Source organism: Procambarus clarkii, chromosome 14, assembly GCF_040958095.1.
Source record: "Procambarus clarkii isolate CNS0578487 chromosome 14, FALCON_Pclarkii_2.0, whole genome shotgun sequence".
Classification (NCBI taxonomy): domain Eukaryota; kingdom Metazoa; phylum Arthropoda; class Malacostraca; order Decapoda; family Cambaridae; genus Procambarus; species Procambarus clarkii.
Window position 1 is genome coordinate 5,844,568 of NC_091163.1, and position 21,196 is coordinate 5,865,763.

General features: G+C 38.4%; 1 protein-coding gene and 1 pseudogene across 2 annotated transcripts; one reads left to right on the plus strand and one right to left on the minus strand.

The window, feature by feature from the left end:
* Positions 1 to 456: 456 nt before the first annotated feature.
* Positions 457 to 19,261, minus strand: LOC123772338 (uncharacterized). 2 transcript variants are annotated; one of them, XM_069324271.1, is made up of 9 exons: positions 19,172 to 19,256; positions 14,951 to 15,047; positions 11,287 to 11,841; positions 9,635 to 9,735; positions 9,233 to 9,370; positions 8,144 to 8,299; positions 5,387 to 5,491; positions 3,959 to 4,180; positions 457 to 2,885 (listed from the first exon to the last, which is right to left on the minus strand). In XM_069324271.1, exons 3-9 carry the CDS (start codon positions 11,828 to 11,830, stop codon positions 633 to 635), a joined length of 3,519 nt encoding a protein of 1,172 aa, XP_069180372.1. In that variant the 5' UTR covers positions 11,831 to 11,841; positions 14,951 to 15,047; positions 19,172 to 19,256; the 3' UTR covers positions 457 to 632. The 2 variants fall into 2 exon arrangements, with proteins under 2 accessions (XP_069180372.1, XP_045621390.2); XM_045765434.2 differs by lacking the exon at positions 14,951 to 15,047 and having other exon boundaries at positions 19,172 to 19,261.
* A 203-nt stretch (positions 19,262 to 19,464) lies between these two features.
* LOC138364669 (nicotinate phosphoribosyltransferase-like) overlaps positions 19,465 to 21,196 on the plus strand; it is a 43,140-nt pseudogene continuing 41,408 nt past the window's right edge.

Consider the following 21,196-nt stretch of genomic DNA (forward strand, 5'->3'; position numbering starts at 1 on the left):
GGCCTCGAGTGTACCCTCAGGGTGTACCTGCGATTAGAAACATGCATATAACAAAACTCGACAACTGTGGCATACTATGCCTTGTACAGTACATTGCTAAATTTCCACTGGATTATCATCTCTGCTAAGAGAAGAAAAAAATTTCCTGAAAATAAAACACAATGTAATCCTGATTGTTTTAGTTAATAAAGACAATAATACATAATTTTGGTTAAGATCTCATTTTCTTAGATTTACTATTTTTCAACCAAATCCAATATAAACAAATCCACATGTATGGCCAAAATTATTGCAGAGCCTCTTTTTATTTTTTTTTAACCAACTTCATAAGCAAAATAATGTTATCCTTGTTACAGTTGAGGAAGAGAGATGTAAATACTGTACCGCCATATATATATACACATGTGCAATATATATACATATTGAAAATAAGCACATTTATATTTTCCTGATAAACTGTTGAATAAAAATTATATTAATGGTAACCATATACATTAAACCCAGTTTTCAAAATAAAACAAATTGTTTTTAGTAACAGGAAGCACTGTATAACAGCTGGGCATATTACGTGGCATAGATTAAATAAAATCTTCAAGTAGACAATTTTGTGTTTTCCTTAATTATCTCACAATTTACTTACCAGCTCTCTTAGTCTCTGCCACAGTACCAGCTCTCTTACTCTCTGCCACAGTACCAGCTCTCTTACTCTCTGCCACAGTACCAGCTCTCTTAGTCTCTGCCACAGTACCAGATCTCTTACTCTCTGCCACAGTACCAGCTCTCTCACTCTCTACCACAGTACCAGCTCTCTTATTCTCTGCCACAGTACCAGCTCTCTTACTCTCTGCCACAGTACCAGCTCTCTCACTCTCTGCCACAGTACCAGCTCTCTTAGTCTCTGCCACAGTACCAGATCTCTTACTCTCTGCCACAGTACCAGCTCTCTTACTCTCTGCCACAGTACCAGCTCTCTTACTCTCTGCCACAGTACCAGCTCTCTTACACTCTGCCACAGTACCAGCTCTCTTACTCTCTGCCACAGTACCAGCTCTCTTACTCTCTGCCACAGTACCAGCTCTCTTACTCTCTGCCACAGTACCAGCTCTCTTACTCTCTGCCACAGTACCAGCTCTCTCACTCTCTGCCACAGTACCAGCTCTCTCACTCTCTGCCACAGTACCAGCTCTCTTACTCTCTGCCACAGTACCAGCTCTCTTACTCTCTGCCACAGTACCAGCTCTCTTACTCTCTGCCACAGTACCAGCTCTCTTACTCTCTGCCACAGTACCAGCTCTCTTACTCTCTGCCACAGTACCAGCTCTCTCACTCTCTGCCACAGTACCAGCTCTCTTATTCTCTGCCACAGTACCAGCTCTCTTACTCTCTGCCACAGTACCAGCTCTCTTACTCTCTGCCACAGTACCAGCTCTCTTACTCTCTGCCACAGTACCAGCTCTCTTACTCTCTGCCACAGTACCAGCTCTCTTATTCTCTGCCACAGTACCAGCTCTCTTTCTCTTAATAGGTTTTGTTCTTGTCCCCACAAATCTTAAAATCAGTTCCTTAAATTTGTCAAAAACTTTTTTAGCATTGTATCTCTGGGCTACTTTAAATTTATTTTCCTTATCTAATAATTCCCAAACCTGATATCCCAGAACAAGATCTTCTATTTTCCTTTTAATTTCACACTGGACTGCATGTGTCCTTTGCTGCAGATTCTTTTTACCCATTCTTTTAAACGAAGGTTTATTTATATCCACTTTTTGCATTCTTCTTCGTATTTTCAATCCTTCCTTTTCACCATCTGAAAGGTCTTTTTCCCTTCTCATTACAACAGCTTTCTTCAAAATTTTATGCCACTTTTCAAGTTCCTGATAATATAGACCTTTAATACAGCATCTAAAATGTTTTCTTTGTCTTTCTAGTAACTTTTCAAGCATTACATAAAATGAAGATTTTCCAGGAACTACAGTACTTGTACATTTATTGACACCTTCAGCTGTCACTTCAGCCTCATCATTCACTGGCACTGTAGTACTTTCTTCACCTTTTAGTTCATTCTGCTTATTCTTTGGTATAATTTTCTTACGTGGTGATACAGTGCCTGTAGCACTAGGACTAGCAATTTTCTTTTGTGGTGGTACACTGCCTGCAACCTTAGGTCTAACAATGATGTCTTTTCTCACATCACTCAGTATGTAATCAATAATAGCCTTTTTCATTTTAAGTTCATTACCTGTCACTACTTCATCATTGTTCAGTTCACAGATGCCATTATTTGCTTGATTACATTTTGTCGCTTCTGCTCCATCATTCTTTGTAATGTAATTAGTCTGATCAAATTTTTCCTCTTTATTTCTTTTCACCGCATTAGCATTGTCTCGAAGCATAATGGGTCTGACCTGAGTAAATGCCAAATCTTTTTGTGATGCGATAGTGGTAAAATGATTGACTTGAACCTTCTGAGAAGGCTCGCTGCTCTTTCTAATCAATCCTTTCATTTTTTTCTTTTTTGGACCCTGAGCTTGCATCTTTAAAGCTTCGCCCTTTTTCATATGTTGATAAGCACGATGTAATGCTCTCTTCAGCCTTTTAATGAGTATCATAATTTTATTTATTGTTGGAGTAACCAAAGTTAAGCGCCCATTCATATTATGCCAAATCACCCTTGCTATGTATTCAGTAAGTGATGTTACATAAGAACCTACTATAAATAAATCCTTCTCAAAATTGAGCATTATCCTTTGGTACTGGTCCCACGCTGTCCTCATTTTCTGTACAGTGCAAAAGTACTCTCGGCTTGTAGACTTATGCTGTCGTTCAAGAGTTTTCAAGAATTGTTCATGTTTTTTATGGGATTCTTCTGCCTTCAGTTCATTCTCATACTGAAAAAAAAATTATACTGAACATAAGAATGAAGGCAATTGAAAAAGGCCTATTAGCTCATATGAGGCAGCTCCTATTTATATCCACACAATCTCATTCATATATATATATATATGTGTAACCTATACTTGAAACAATCAAGGGATCCTACTTCTATTATGTTGCACAGTAATTGGTTCCACAAATCAACAACCCTGTTACCGAACCAATATTTACCCAGGACTTAAACTAAATCTAAAATTATCCAATTTATACCCATTATTTCGTGTTCTATTTTGTGTTGATACTTTTAATACCCTATTAATATTCCCCTTTGTTATGTCCATTCATCTGTTCTGGATCAGTCCCTGATCCAGTCTCAGATCCATTAGTCCTGGTTCAATTTTTTTTTCCAGATTTGTATAATTTTCTCAACAATTGCCAATCTCCACCCTGTATCAATAATGTTGGTATATTAAATTAAATGTTATTGAGAACAACACTTTAGTAGCTCATTCCAGCATTACCAAGTAGTCTCACCAGTGGTTCAGTCCAGTTAGCAATTATGTACATTGCTAGGGGTCAGTGTTGCATACGTGATCCAAGTACTGTAGTTGTCTGTTTTGGTGCGCTCTACTTTTCTGGAGAACTTTCTCTCAGCTACTGTGGTGGTCCTAGATCCCCCAGACTCTCCTTCCCTTTGGTATTGGTCTCAAGTAGTTAATCCTGAATTGATATAACCTGGTGTGGTACTAAGGGTTTGACAGGTATACCAATTTGTAGTTTGGGAAGCCGTGGAGAGGGGGTGACCTGATGCATGGATGACAGCTTCTCCCCTGTATTAACCTACCCTGGCTTTGCGCCCTGGAGAGGTCACCTCAAACCGACAACCAGAGGGCAAATCCATAGTCTCCTGAGACTGACGGATGCCTACTACTACTACTGTACTACTAGTTTGGGAAGCTGCCAAGGTGGCACTTTTTAAAAAAAATCTGTTTTTTGCAACAGTTCATATTTTAATATTTATAATCTTTCAATACTGTAGTATAACTTCATAGATCAAAATAGGACCAGCCACAATACTTCAACTCACCAGGCAATCCAGCAGTGTATTTTCTTCCTCAGCATAGAGTGTCTCAGGAGGAGTGGAGAGCAAGGTTGTGTACTGTTCATTCATGTCTAGCAGCTCTGTCTTCAACATTTCCATAACCTTTGAAAGATTTTTGTTGGAACAGTAGTGCCAAAACCGTTGCAGATACCCATAGTCAGGGTTCCCATGTTTCTGTCTATCCTCAAGATCATTTGCACTGTGTGTCTGTGAAGGAAAGTGTGAAAGTAAGTTTTAGAGGGAATGCATATAGAATATACATAATTACATAACGCAATCTGCATTCATGGAGAAAATTGCTCGAGAGACCAGCAATAGTGTGTACTGTATGATACTGCATTTTGGCTTCTCCTTCAGTAAGTACTCAAGTCTTTCTGATGGGGTAAAAGGCAATGTATACAATTTTCTTCAGTCAATCACCACAATACTATATTAGCCTGGGTATCAAATAACTTTAGTGATTGCTTAAGACAAAAATAAAAAAGTGTGCAGAGGGGCTGGTTCCAAATCTACACACACAAAAATAACATCACATAAGACCCAAAGGCATGGCAGGATGTGCAGAATACCCCGTTGAAAAGCAGAGATGGAATAGGTATTCTGAGAAAAAATTATCAACATCTGAGGCCTGAGACTGTTCAACACGCTTCCACTGCCAATAAGGGGCATAACTGGCTGACCCCTCACAGTGTTCAAGAGAGAACTCGATAAACACCTCCAAAAGATACCTGATAAACTAGGCTGTGAGCAGCCGCATCTAACAGCCTGCTTGACTAGACCATCAAAGAGGATGCCTGGTCAGAGACCAGGCTGTGGGGCTCTTGACATATAGAATTTACTCAAGGTAAATGCTCTTAGTGTCAGGCTAAGAGAAATGTAATAATACTCTAAATAATACTACTATAATAATACTTTAAATAGTAGTACTATAATAATACTGTAAAATGATCTTTGAAAGAACTTCATTCTCAAGAGAAAAGCATAAAAAAAGCATAAAAGCATATATTACTAATAATGATTCATTGTGTCGGGGACAGGCAGCAAGTGTTATATACATGTTAGGCTTATATCAAGGTCCCCCCCCAAGGTCGAACTACTGATCCTGTTCAGGATGTAGCCCCACAACAAGCTGATCTTCCTATTTACTTCCAGATGAACAAGAACATTAGGTGATAGGAAATTTGCCCAACAATTTCTGTCCTGCCCGGGATTCGAACCTGGAATTCTCGATTGTGAATCAAGAATGGACCTGGCTGTACTGCCTGGTACAGAGGTAGATATAAAGAAGATTCATGGTAGAATCATTAATCTCATCCTTTCTATCATATTCAAGAACATACATACATAAATATATATACAGTATATATATATGAAGAACTAACTAAAATTACAAAGTCAGCGAAGGTCACTTACAATATTCTGATAGCGTATTACAGAATGAGGTCTTAGCTTGGTCTTGTTGCATCCCCAGTGCCATCTGGGCAATTTGATGTAATATTTCTTGCTACCATCTTGATCCTGTGAGAATACAAGAAAAAGTGAATGAGTGAGTGTGGAGAAATACAGCTGATTGGAAAGAGGTGAGACCAAGACAAGAAATGGAGGCTAAATGTCTGAATGAATGCTTCCTTTACCTGTACGCATCTGATATCATCTAACTCTAGTGACCATGGCAGAGCCACTTCGACAGGTAAGTGGTTTCATGGATTTATAACCCTATGAGTTTAAAAGCATCTCTTGTTTTCTGTCCTGCATTGTACTCACCTAGTTGTGCTTGTGGGGGTTGAGCTCTAGCTCTTTGGTCCTTGGCTTCTTGAGCTTGAAGCTGTTCTCCCCTTGTGTACATTACAGTGACCTTTTGAAAAGTAGTCTGGATTAATATACCAAACTTGTCCAGTACTGTATTTTAAAAATTTTGATGAGACGTCCCTGTTTACAGTGTTGTAAGTCATTTGGGCCTCAAGTGTTCCTGGTATGAGCATCGACTTAATTCTGGGATGATTTTTGTCACTGTGTTGAACTTTCTCCAAAACAGATGTGTTCTTTAGAATGTAAGACCATTCTTGGATACAGTAACCCAAATATGGGCACACCATAGATTTGTATACTGTAATTAAATAACCAATTTTCTTTCCTTGAAGTCAAAGGTTCATTTGACTGTTTCTAGGGTTTGGTTGGCTTTATTTTTTTCCTGCAGCTCTCCCATGTTGTGCAACTTTCAATGACTAGTGGATCATGGGGTTCTAGGTCTTTTTCTTCATCAATGAGCATGGTAGTGCTGTTGACTTGATGGTTGTAATGTGCATTGTTATGCCCTACATGCAAGGTCTTTTTCAATATTACAAATATTGTTTTTCAATATTAAAAAGCATTTGCCAGTCTTCCAGCCATTTGTGGAGGCCATGTAGATCTCTTATAAGGTTTCCATTATTTTTACTTCATACTTTACATTAGATGTTAGTGTTATCTGCAACTCTGATGATGTGGTTTGTAATATTCTCATCTATGTCATTAATGTATATGACAAAAAGGGTTGGCCCGAGATGGAACTTTGCAGTATTCCACTCACCACATTTTCCCAGTCAGATTCATATACTGTACATTTAGGATGACCCTTTGCCTTCTTTGTTTTAACCATTGTTTTATCCATTCTGATACATTGCTATTTATTCCATGTCCTTGCCACATATAGTATATTATCTAAAGCTTTGGAAAAAGCCATGTATACTATATCTACTGGAAGTCTTAATTAATTGCCCGAATTAATTAATTTTGCCCGAAACGCATTGTGTAATAGTGGCTTTAGGCATTGTATGTACTAGCTCTATCTATATATCAATCCATTAATGTAACATCACTTGTATGTATGTACCTTACCTGAATAAACATATTTATTTATTTATTTATTTATAATAGCTAGTTACCATTATCAAAAATGTGAGCAGGTTAGAAAGGCAGGATTTATTTTTAACAGAACCATGTTGTCTTGACATTACTGTACTCTGTATTTTAAAGTAAGTAAAGCTATATCTTTAATACTGAATTTTGACTAAGTTAATGACCAAGCACTTGTGTTCTAAAATTGTTGCCTCCCAGTACAGTAGACAATTCCAACCCCATAGAATTGCCTCCCTGCTCCAGCTGCAAATACCAAGACAGTACTCCAGTTCAAAATTTAGCTAGAAAAAATCCTAAGGAATAATGAGACTTCTAGAGATAATGGCCCTCAGGTAAATTAAGGTAAATATAAATAATAATAATGTACTGTAATAACAAAATATAACCATTCACAAGTACCATAGTGTTCACATTCTAGTTTCTTTTGTTTATCTTTTACTGTCTTTATACGTCATTAATTTGATTAGTACAGTATATTACGTAATTCATATCCATCTTGTGACACACAATAAGCTCAGAAACTTAATTAAAATGTTAATTTGGAAAAACATGTTACAGTAGTGATGAACTAGTTGCAATTTAATTTTGGTACATGAGCAGGTAATGAAAGTTTTACCAATGAACAGTTTGGTAGGTGAGTGCCCACGGTAATATGACCCACTGCCTCAGTACATCCCATTATCCTCCACTCTATACAGTACTGTAGCAAGGTGTAACTAATATGGTCCCATAGTTCCATTTTTGACTGATCTTGAGCCCCACACATCCATGTACCTTTCTTGTGCCTCTTTCAATGAGTTGCACTACCATTTATCTGACAGCACCTGAGTCTATTTTTCTAGTTGGCTACATCCTTCTTTGAGTCACATCTACTGATCTATACTCCCAAAATACCCAACTCTGAACAAATCCACAAAGGCCATGACCTTGCTTGACTCATAGGTTTGAACCTACATCCGAGAGGATCCCAGATGCTGCCTTAATTGACTAGAGTTAATTGACATGGTAAAAGAATTGCAATTGGAAGTTCTACTGACGGCAGCATCTGAGATCCTCTCGGACGTAGGTTCGAACCCTCGTCACGGCCCTTGTGGATTTGTTCATCTGATGCATCAAGCTATTGTGATTTCTGTGTGTATCCAATACTCATTCAAGCCTCCCACGGCCACCTTTGAATCACATTAATCATCTACCAGTGGCTCACACCTACATATAATTATTCCCAACTATTTTTTTTAATTAAAATCCATTAACTTCTTGAGGTCAACTTACCATCTGTGGCTCTTGTAGCTTTTCCTTCTTGTAAAGATTGGCCATTGGATCGCTCGGACAGCCAATTGCCATAAGAAGCTGTGTGACCTCTTCCTGGGTCATGTTATTTATACTAGACCTAAATGCTCTGTTCTTCAGCATCTTCAGCAGCCACAACTGAAACAGATAGGAAAATTATATGCGAGGTTCATATGTTCATTACAAGATTGTGTGTTAAGTATTTTATATTTTGATGAGATCAGCCCTGTCATGTCTGTCCTTAGTCCTATCAATTTGTGTTTCTTTCATCATCCTGTCTAGGGAAATACTCCTACTTTTTCATTAACCAAGACAAAAGTTTAGAATTCAATAGGAATAACTAACATTCCTAAGCAAATTCTGCAAGCCAAGAACTGTTTATCTTTCCAGATTTTTACCTGATTTTCCTGAGGCCACTAGGCCACTAACCCTAGTGACCTTGTTGAGGACAGGAAGGTCCCCCTATTTGCCTTGATATTGCCTTGACGATCTTTTTCAGGTAGATTTTAAAACTTAATACAGTTTTGGCATTTACGAAGAACTGACAGTGTAACACCATAAAGGTGTTTTATATTTTATTAAACAACATGAGTCAGTCACGCAGGACATTTGGTGTTGCCAGACTGACGGCCATGATCAATTAAGAAGTCACGCCCAGAGAAGTTAATGATCACGAGTTGACCAGGGGTCAGGTCGTGTCAAGTGACCTTACTCTCCGCCAAGCCGATAATTGCAGACAGGTAGCTGAGTGTGTATTTTAAACAAGCCGCTGTTTAAGGCGTAGTAGGTAGATGGCCTGAAGCTATCTACTTGGTAGGCGGGGCTTAACTCCCGGTTCCCCCATAAATACCCAGGGAACTGGACATTCAAGGGACAGAACAGAACAGACAGAAGGGTTGACATTGAGCAGGAGCAAGAGTTAGCTCACTTGTCATAAGGCTGCAGCCAGACCAGGCTGTCAAGCAGGGTGGGGACTTCATCTGTCAACCATAGACCCCTTCCCCTCTCTCTCTCTCTCTCTATCCAACTCAGATTCATGGACTTGGTGAGTTGAACTGCACGTCACCTTACCATCTGATTAGTGGTTGTGATCTTGGCTCTGAGCACCCTTAGACGGCCTTCCTTAATCTCCTGAAAACGCCACACTTGCAGACTCCTATTTTTCCCCAGCAGTTCACGACAGTAGCTCAAAGTCAAGTCTTCCTCCACCTGGAAATTTTGAAAGGCATTATTAGCATTTGTAGCAGCAGTAATCATTAGTAGTAGAATACTAAGGTAACAGTGATGGTTGTGATAGTAATGCAGCAGCAACAGCAGTGCTGTATTTTATAGTGGTGGTGATATTAATAAGGTAAAAAAATTATGAATTATTTGTAATCAACAACTGAAAATTAACTTATCAATCATGCAGCACAGTATCTTACACTGTCCCATCTCTGGAAACCACAAATAAAGATGAATTCAGCAGCTCACCTTGTAGTGTGTTGTGTCTCTTCTCACAAGGTAAGTGTAATTCTGCACACCCATCACCTGTGACTTCGTAATCTTCTCATTCGGTGGCATCTTGCGCATACCTGAATATACAGTATATCATCATGTCAACATACCTAATTAGAGGTATGTGGCTGCAAGACAAAGCTTAGAGCATATACAGTTAAAAGATTTTAAGTAAGAATTAGAGTATGGAAATGAGATTAAATAATTGTATAATTGTGAATAAAAGGCATTCTTAAAGATGCATGATGTAGTGAATTATCAGTAAGAGCAACATATAATGAGTTAGAAGTAAGATCACTTAAAATGTAAGTATCAAAGATGTGCTGAGCCAGTACAGTATAGCACCATGTAGTTTACACATTTCAACAGTCCCACATGAGAGGTTGTTCTGGAAAATGTGAGATACTAGAGACTTCTGACATGAATGAAAAATTTTCAGATAAAAAATGAGGGCAGTAATCAGAGGCAATGTATCAGACTGGAGAAATGTTACTAGTGAAGTGCCACAGGGCTCAGTTCTTGCATCATTATTTTTGTAGCTGATAAATAATCAAGATAACAAAGTTCCCATTTCCTGTTTTAGTGGCTGAATAATGTACTGTACTGTATTTGTTCAAGCTAGTAATATGTTTTTTCAATGTTTGTATACACTTGTTTTTTATTTATTGAATAAAAATATGAATAGGGGATGAATTTTTAGGTGATCGTATGTGACTGTCAGAATATTACTGACAAATATTTCTGACAAACAAGGTTTTGGACAAGGTACTCCATAAAAAGTATTCATCCAACATAAAACAGATAGCACCTCAATGTTCTGTTGTTGTGATGCCATCTAAGTACACAATTTACTTGGATAAATTTGCTCAGGACTGCAGGGTATTAGTGAATCATACCAGGCCACTGAGACCCACTCGAGCCTACCACGAACTGGGATCACAATCTGATCCTCTACAAGGAGAGAGAAGCTTATGGAACAGAGGTCAGTCTAAAACTAAGAAGAAAAAACACCAGAAAGTATAAGTGCATAAAATCAAGCAACTGTTTGAAAAGAAATTATTCACCCCGAGGAAAACAAAATTAATAATCATTGCTGCAGGGTAAACATCCTATCCATAAATTGACAATAAACTACTGCTCACAGATTGAGTACGGGATGCACAGTAAACTCATGCTTTCAGGATGATTATTGGTGCACAATACAATTGTTGCCATTGACAGCAACGCTTCAAAATGCCAATCTGCAGACGCCTCAAGATAGTTTGTACTCGAGTCATCTGTAGCAAACAAATTCTGTATTTGTAATTTGAAAAATAAAATGGGACCAAAGATATTTGACTGCTGACTTTGTCATATGTCATTATTATGTCTACATGCAACATCAAAGAACATGAAGGTAAAGACATGGTTTAAAATACATAGTGTGTTGAGAGGAATAGTCAAAAGACTGAGTTAGAGGCAATATATATTGTATGTGCATCTTTCAAGATCCCAAATTATTTTTCAACATTATTTGTACAAAATAATTTTAAATAGATTATTTACAGATCCAATCATAGATAAATATTGGGTATATATATCAAATATAGCAATACTGTATAAATAAATAAGAAAAGATATGTACTCACAAGTTGGGCTGAAGACTTGGTATAAATGGTAATATGTGTTAGGAAGAAGCTGTTCCGGAGATCTGAGAACACCTAGTACACGAGTGATGGCTTCATTGGCCCGGATCATGGATGATATACGCACCCCAATAAAGTGATCGCCATAGTTATCAGACAAGGTGACTGGCATGACCGCGTCTAGTGGGGTCCACTTGAGCTCATTCACCAGTGTTTCAGTGTTTACGTCTTTTTCTTCATTAGGGATCATCTCGAGTTCTTGGTTAGGAAGTTTCTTGCCCCGGGATTGTTTTGCTGCTTCCTTCCTGATGTACTTCCTGAATGGATATTTTTTCTTCATTCTTTCAGTGATGCGTTTTCGAGGAAAACGCACACCAATTCGCACTTCTTTCAGAATGGAATCCTTTGCTTGCTCAATTAATTCAGCAACAGATATATTTGTAACCTTTCCGGGAAATTTGTCATTCCTGAATTTTATATATCGCTTCCTGTCCCAGTTTGGCCACAGCATGTGCTTTGGTTTGCGGTGTTTAGTCTTCTTGGCCATTTTCTTCTGAGCTGAGTGAATATAATATTTATAATAGTGTGTGCTAATAATAAACAAATAAGTAATAATATGACTACCAATATCAAAACAAAAATTATTTGAAAAATCATATACAGGCTACATTTCATTTGCTGGGTGAAAACATTCATGACATAAAATACACATATTTTTTGTGTATTTTTTGCATACTACAAATACATATACAGTATGTATTTGTAGTACGCGGGTGAAGCATTTACAACGTTGTGGTTCGAACAAAATTCATCAGTGAGGCACTCATTCTGGAAGTATTCAAACGTCATCAGTTGTGAGACATGTATAAACTGTTTTTCATTCATTAACAGGGGGGATTGGCGGGTGCATGGAATGGACTTTGGGTATTTGTTTGGAAGACGGGCTCCGTCATCAGAGCTGAACTAGCTCAGATCTGATGACGGCTCGAATGAGTTGAAAGCACTAAGCTATTTACATATATTTCACTGTTGTTTATTTATACTGTGTATATATAGTATATATACTGTATATATAGGAAGTTAAATTAGGAAAACTAAAGACTCAAGAGCAGCCAGTTTCCTGTTCCAGCGCCTCAGTGTCGTGGTCCAGAGAGGAAATGGTGTATTTCCTTCACCTAATGCTCCTGTCCATCTAGCAGTGAATAGATACCTTGGAATTAGTCAGCTTGTTGTGGGGTTGCATCCTGGGGAGGGTGTGTAATTCAACCCTTGAGGGGGGGGGGGGGGGGGGGAGGGAGAGGAACCTAAATATGAGCCTAACACATACTGTGTGTTTACTAGTTGTGTTTTTGCGGGGGTTGAGCTTTGCTCTTTCGGCCCGCCTCTCAACTGTCAATCAACTGTTTACTAACTACTTTTTTTTTTTTTTTTCCCCACACCACACACACACACCCCAGGAAGCAGCCCGTGACAGCTGACTAACTCCCAGGTGCCTATTTACTGCTAGGTAACAGGGGCACTTAGGGTGAAAGAAACTTTGCCCATTTGTTTCTGCCTCGTGCGGGAATCGAACCCGCGCCACAGAATTACGAGTCCTGCGCGCTATCCACCAGGCTACGAGGCCCCCACCAGGGGCCTCGTGTATATACTTTATTGTGTGTATATACTGATTGTCCTCTCACACAGTGATTATACAAATTTCTTCAAAAGGTTCAGATGTAACACAAACAAGGAGCAACGGTTTCAAACTCAACAAGCCACAATGTAGGACTGAAAACAGGATATGATTTTTCACCTTTTTCTTTTTAATTAACCCATGGAACTGCCTACCCGCCGAAGCCGTTAATGCCAAAGCTATCGAATTTTAAAATAAAGCTAGAAAAAATACTCGGGCCAGATGGTGAGGGGGGGGACCATTGACAAGCTGCCGGCTTCCTGTCCTAATCAAGGCCACTAGTGTGTTAGTGGCCCTCAGGTAAATTCAGGTTAAACCCATTACGTGCCTCTGTAACTCTTTCTACTACTGCCCACAGGATGGGTATAGGTGCCCATAATTTGAGGGTCCTGGTAGTACTCGGGTTCGTTCTCGACGCGCACTCACTCGAGAATTGCGGGATCGAATCTCGGGCGGGACAGAAATGGTTGGGCACACTTCCTTTCACCTAATGGGCCTGTTCACCTAGCAGTAAGTAGGTACTCAGTAGTTAGCCAACTTGTTTGGGATTGCAACCTGGGCGGGGTCAATAATTCGGCTTTGTGGGAGGTGGGGGGGGGGGGAAGGAACCTTAATGATTTGACGAAGCCAAACGTGTATGAATACACTCTGGCTACCTGTCCCCAGACACAATGAATTATTATTATATAAATAATGACTAAACTAACTTCCCTAGAATCTAACTCCACAACAGTTTCCTAACTTCCAGGTACCTATTTAGTAGGTGAATTTAGGCATAAAGGAAACATACCCATACATTTCTGTCCCTCCTGGGAATTGAACCCAGGTATATGGGGGGAAAAATTAAATAGTGATGCATAATAAAACCCAAGACAAAATGTCGTTAGGCTAGTATATCTGACTTATTGTAGTAGATCAGAGGATTAGTGCAGATTATCTGTACACCACTGATGCACTAATATTGATGCTCGACTCTTTGAGTTTATACACGAGGCTCTTGACAAAAGTTAATACCCAATAAGACTTTGACCTTCAAAAGGCCTTTGACATTGTTAATAGGCTGTGTGTGCTAATGGCTTTACAAGAATGTAAGAACTATTATGTATATAAAACAAAATAGTTATGTTCTTGTTAAATTTCATCTCTATGGAGTCACATCCTACAATAATTTCTAACTTACACCAGTGACAACCACCACTGTTTCTGTGAATGAAATATATACACAGGTGATTGACAGTTGAGAGGAGAGACCAAAGAGCCAAAGCTCAACCCCAGCAAGCACAACTAGGTGAGTACAGGCTTCCTGCTCTCGAGAAAACAAATGAACAGCCTTGGGTTCCCCCTACAACACGGGTGAGATTAGAGAGAGCTGCCTTGGGTCCCCCCAACAACACGGGGGAGATTAGAGAGAACAGCCTTGGGTCCTCCCTACAACACGGAGATTAGAGAGAACAGCCTTGGGTCCCCCCTACAACACAGGGGAGATTAGAGAGAACAGCCTTGGGTCCCCCCTACAACACGGGTGAGATTAGAGAGCGCTGCCTTGGGTCCTCCCTACAACACGGGGGAGATTAGAGAGAACTGCCTTGGGTCCTCCCTACAACACGGGGGAGATTAGAGAGAACTGCCTTGGGTCCCCCCTACAACACGGGGGAGATTAGAGAGAACTGCATTGGGTCCTCCCTACAACAGGGAAGATTAGAGAGAACTGCCTTGGGTCCCCCCTACAACACGGAGGAGATAAGAGAGAACTGCTAGCGAGCACAGAGACCAACCGAGCTGTCCGCCGGTAACTGCAGTACTGTACTTGCCTACCAGTGACTATACGGTGTCCGTACTCCTTAGGTTTGTATATTTATAGAATATACGTATTGACAGGTGACTTGCATTTGAGGAACCCTTATCTAGTAAATTTGTGACACTAAATATATATTCGTATGTGATAACCAATTCATTCACGCAAATAATATTTATCTATTTATTTATTCTTACTTGTTCTAGCTGAGGGCCACTAACCCTAGTGACCTCGACGAGGGCAGAAAGTCGGCCGCTTGTCTAAGGTTCTTCCTTGGACCTTCGACAAGTAGACCTGAAATACACCTTTGGTCTACTTCATCAAACAATGAAAATTCCCAGAGATACTTGTAACAGAGGTTACAAGTTACTTGTAACTTGTACGTTTCTGCCCGAAACGCTTTGCGTAATAGTGGCTTTAGGCATTGTATGTACTAGCTCCTATCTATAAAGCCAACAAACTTTGTAAAATCTCTTTATGTATGTACCTTTGCCTAAATAAAAATTATTATTATATTATTATTATAGAGTCTAAGACGGGCAGTAGTAACATCTGGAAGCCTGCTGATTTTATTGGACGATCCATAGATGTGTGGCTCCTCTTGCATGATAGTATGATGATAGATAGATCACCTTGGTCAAGAGGTTTTGTGAAAAAGTAGTTTCAGCGGCAGGCTAAGTTCTTCTGCCAGTTCCTTTAAGACTTTGGATTGTATTCCATCCACACCTGGGATTTTGTAGTCTTTTAGTTTGTCAATGTTCTTTCAAATTATTTCGCATGCTTATATGCTTACTGTTTGTGATGAGTCTATATAAATATGAATACGTTGTACTGAAGACGGTGAGAATAGCTTGAGCTACCTCATCCCTTTATATATATATATATATATATATATATATATATATATATATAATATATATATATATATATATATATATATATATATATATATATATACACACACACATACATATAAGAAGGTACATTGGATTTATGAGAGTACATAGCATTGATAATTTTACATTCTTGTAAAGCCATTAGCACGCATGGCGTTTCGGGCAATCAATTCAATCAATTTATTTCTTTATTATGCACCCCATACCCATCCCGTGGGCGGTGGTGTAAAGGATTACAGAGGCACATAATCGGTTCAGGAACTGAACCCTCTAGTTCGTTTAGCTAAGCAAATAACAATTTTTGACGCTAGTTACAAAATTATTAATGTTATATATACATGTACACATTCTCATACATACATGTACATATATATATATATACGTATACATATATACATACACAAGTTTCGGGCAGGTCCTTAATCTAACAGATAATTTTAAGTAGGTATTTTGTAGCAAAATTGAAAAATATTAACAGGTATATTGTAAGAAAATTAGTAGGTACATTACAGTGAAATTTATGGATTTGTGAACTTTGTGTGTATTTATACCTCAATAAACTTATTTCAATTTCAATTCAATTTCAATTTATAATCAATGACGTCCATCGTTGATTTATACGTTCTCCAGAGGTTCCTCTTGGTTTATAAGGCTCGTCTAATTACGACCTGTGTCATCCATCTAGTTCCCTTTCTTGTCTTTCTTCTTTTCGACACATATTTTTGAACGAGTTCCGTGATGACCCTCTTGAAATTTTGCCATGATGCTTACAAATACAAAATACAAATACAAATACAAATATTTATTCAGGTAAAGTACATACATATAAGGTGAAATACAAAAGTTGATGGATTTATAGATAGAGCTAGTACATACAATGCCTAAAGCCACTATTAGATTCAGATTCAGATTCAGATTCAGATGTTTATTCAGGTAAGGTATATACATACAAGTGATGTTACATTAATGGATTGATATATAGATAGAGCTAGTACATACAATGCCTAAAGCCACTATTACGCAATGCGTTTCGGGCAAGAAAAACATTAATATCTAGAACTTAATACTAATTGAGCATAAAGAATAAAAGATGTTGAGAACAAATACAAATAAAGATAAAAAAAAAAGGGGGGAACATGACTGAAAAAGCAGCACAAATACAATAGATTGACAAACAGTGTTGATTAAAAAAAAAAAAAAAAAAAGAAAATAACAGACATGGGTTGACAATAGAGGAGTGAGGTAGATTACAGGGAATTTATTAGGTAGTGTTTAGTTTTTATCTTAAACTGGTTGAGAGAGGTACAGTCTTTACCATGGTTGGGAAGGTCATTCCACATTCTGGGCCCCTTGATTTGCAGAGCATTTCTAGTTTGATTAAGACGTATTCTAGGAATATCAAAACTGTATTTATTTCTGGTGTGGTGCTCATGGGTTCTGTTACAACCTTCTATGAAGCTTTTAAGATCAGGATTGGCATTATAGTTTAGCGTTTTATATATGTATAATACACATGAGAGAATGTGCAGTGACTTAATATCTAACATATTAAGAGATTTGAGTAGGGGTACCGAGTGATGTCTGGGGCCAGAGTTGGATATTGTTCTAATAGCGGCTTTGTGTTGGGTAATTAGAGGACGTAAGTGATTTTGGGTAGTAGAACCCCAAGCACAAATACCATAGTTGAGATAAGGATAGATAAGGGAGTAATAGAGAGTCACCAGGGCAGGGCGTGGTACATAATATCTGATCTTAGAAAGAATGCCCACAGTTTTTGAAACTTTTTTTGATATATTTAGAATGTGTCCCTGGAAATTCAGCTTGTGGTCAATGAGAATGCCAAGGAATTTGCCATCTAATTTGTTACAAATTTGGGTATTGTTTATTTTGAGATTTATAAGACTAGAGGATTTATTGCCAAACAGAATATAGAAGGTTTTGTCAATGTTAAGGGTGAGTTTGTTGGCAGTTAGCCAAAGATGGACTTTATTTAGCTCAGTATTTACTGTGGCATTTAGAGCAAGAGGGTCAGGACTGGAGTAAATGAAGGTTGTGTCGTCAGCAAATAGAATTGGTTTGAGGTGTTGGGAGGCATTTGGAAGGTCATTAATGTAGATGAGAAAGAGGAGAGGGCCAAGTATGCTGCCCTGAGGAACACCAATGTTGATGGGTAGGGTGGGAGAAATTGTATTATTCACAGAAACATATTGGAGCCTGTCAGTAAGGTAGGACTCGAGGTATTGTAGGGAGTGTCCTCTGACTCCATAATGATGTAATTTAAGAAGAAGGTTATGGTGGTTGACAGTATCAAAAGCTTTACGCAGGTCCACAAATAACCCAACAGGGAACTCCTTTTTATCAAGAGCTGTATGAATCGAGCTAAGCATACTAATAAGTGCATCGTTAGTGCTTTTTTTGGGTCTGAAGCCATATTGGCAAGGGCTAAGTATATTGAGTTTGGCTAGATATGAGTAAAGCTGCTTGTATATAAGTTTTTCAAAAATTTTTGACAAGTTTGGCAGGATTGATATAGGTCTGTAGTTGTTAACATCTGTGGGGTCACCACATTTGTGGACAGGCGTTACTCTCGCTTTTTTTAGAATATCTGGAAAGGTTTGGAGTTCAAGTGACTTGTTGAAGAGCAAAGCAATAGCAGGGGCTAAAGATCTGGAGGCTTTTTTGTAAATTAAAGTTGGTATCTCCTCAAGGGCACCAGACTTGGTTTTAAGGGAAAGGATTATCTCATTGACGTCAGTGGAGTTAATAGGCTTTAGGTACAGAGACTGTGGATAGTTACCTGTAAGATAGTCCTTAATGTCAGTACTGGAAGATGGAATATCATTTGCAAGGGATGAACCAATGGAAGAGAAGAACCTATTGAACTCAATAGCAGAATCAGAGGCTGAAAGCTGACCATCGTTATTAGACAGGAGAGTCGGTTTTACGCAAAGCGTTTCGAGCAGGAAAAACACTAAGACTAAAACTTAATACTAATTGAGATTAAAGTATAAATTGTGTTGAGAAAAAATAAGATAAAAATGAAAAAAGGGGGGGGGGCCATGTGCCATGATGCTTCCGTGCCATGTTCGCCCATCAGGTCCCTCCAGGAGATGGTTTACAGTTCCTCTCTCATTCCTTGATAGTCACCTTGCTGGTAATCTAGAAATTCATCACCTTATGACCTTTATGTGGGTTTCTATACTTGTAGTCCATCTTAAAATATGGTGGTCGCACGAAGGGGGATATATACAAGAGTTCATACATTCTTGTAAAGCGACTAGCACGCATAGCGTTTCGGGCAGGTCCTTAATCGCAATTTACACCTGAAATACGACCTGCCAGATCGTTTAACAACAGGTACATCAACATAACATCATCCAACCAACATAATCTTTTACCATTTTAAAGCAAATGTATCTACAATCAAACTTGATACATTCGGATTTATATGGACTCAAAATGTAGATTAATGTGTCTTACGTTTGAAAATTATATAATACATTGAGAAACCCGTGGCATTACCTGAGAATTTATGGTTTTAATGGGGATGTTCAGCAAGCGCCGACTAAGAGGTTCAAACTAGGACGCAGGCTTTGGTGAAAGCGTGTCCTGGTTGCGTCGTCTGCGCAGGCTCCGCCCACTAATATAAATGATATAAAGCTATTGTTTTGATATTTATGTGGTATTTGTTACTCTAAACTTATCTTTAAAATAGCATTCAGTAGCCAAATTGTAGTTAACTTATGTATAATGATGTTACTTTGTTTTATAAATTTGTCGACAACTTACATTAAGGGATTGGGTAGCATCTCCGTCACATATAATTCTACAGGTGATCCTGGCGTAGAACAGACGAAGCATCGTCAGAGTAGGCGACAGGACTGCTGTTGTCATCTGAGACGCGCTTTGTGACATGATCATGATTGACCGCGTTGAAACTTCGTCGGACCGCATCCGCAATAATCACTCGCAGAATGGAGTCATTCAGCCTCTGCTCACAGGTGAGTGTGACATTGCTTGACAGTCTTGGTGGCGTTACAAGTCGCTCCTAAGCCAAGTAACCTAACCCGATCATACTCTTAACAAAATAAATGGACCCTACCTAACTTGAATTCTTTATAAAGTTATAAAAGAATAGTTTGCTGGGAGGAGAGTACAGTACTTAAACCAGACGACTTGTTTGCTAGTGCTGGATATTAAGTTAGAGTACATAACGAAAACTGTCACAACTTTACCCTTGTCTAACCCCAGTTGTTCCTCCCCCAATGATGAGAAACACAAAGCTGGAAGGAGAGAGGAAGTAGGGTGACACCCCAGTACCTAATTGAATGATTTATGTTAGTAGTGAAGATGGTTAAGGAATACCTACATCGAGGATCAAGGTACAGCCTATGTTGGGGCTGATTTATTCCATCCAATGCCTCTGTTCACCTAATGGCAAATATTTACTAAAGCATTAGAAGACTGTTGTGAGTTGCACACTAAACGTTGCTTGCTGATTGTATTATTATTATTACAGTATTTTAAATTAATTTTATAATTACTGTATTTTATTCAATATTATAGTATTTTTATATTATTGCAGTATTATCCTGTTGTTCATTATAATACGGGAGGGGACTGGAGAGGCATATACTTGTATAAAACAACAATGGAAGCAAGAGAATTAAAAATGGTTAGATATTAGCAAAAAAGAACTATTTTTTGAATCCATACACTATAGCATCATGAATAAAAAAAATGCAGTAATGTACATACTACATTTGCTTGAGTAAATAGCAGCAGCAGCACCCCATCACTTCATATGACCTGGTGTATTGTGCTTCTCATGAATTATATGAATGTGCATAAAATATATATATACTGTATACAGTACAAACAAATACATTCACTCCTTAGAAACCACAGTTACTTAACCTTGTCCCTTACCATATTCTAATACAGTGCAACCCCATAAACCCAGACCGTGATGTGACAAACCTTAAAAATATAAAAAATTTGGCTACCAAATAATATTTGATAGTTCAGAATGGGGGAAAGAAGCTTGCAAATACAGATGTGGAAAATAAAAATTTATTTTGCATCGTTAATGTGATGGTCTTTCTTTAACTTAAATGGTTTACTGTACTTACAGTAAATATAATGGTACAGTATGGTTAGTATGTGATCTTTGTTTCTGTGGCTGGCCAAGTATTGTCCATACTAGTCATGTCCAGAACATGTGATCTTTTCCTTTTGTATTAGCTCAGTTACCTCTGTAATTCAAGGATTTTCATATAAGTATTTTTCTTGTGAAATTTTATAATTTAAAAGTAGAAAAGATAAATGTCAGTGGCTAGTCATGGCAGGAAGAAAAACAGGTATCTTGATAGGGTACAAAAACATTAACCACAAAAAATAGGTTAACTGGTGTAGAAAAATGATAAAAACTGACAGAGGAGTATTTCTGGAAGAAAACAGGTGAAAATACAGTAGGTAGGCAGCTGTTGTGGGTTGGATCCTGGGAAAGGCCAGTCATTGGTAAAGGGAGACTTTGATAAGTCTCTG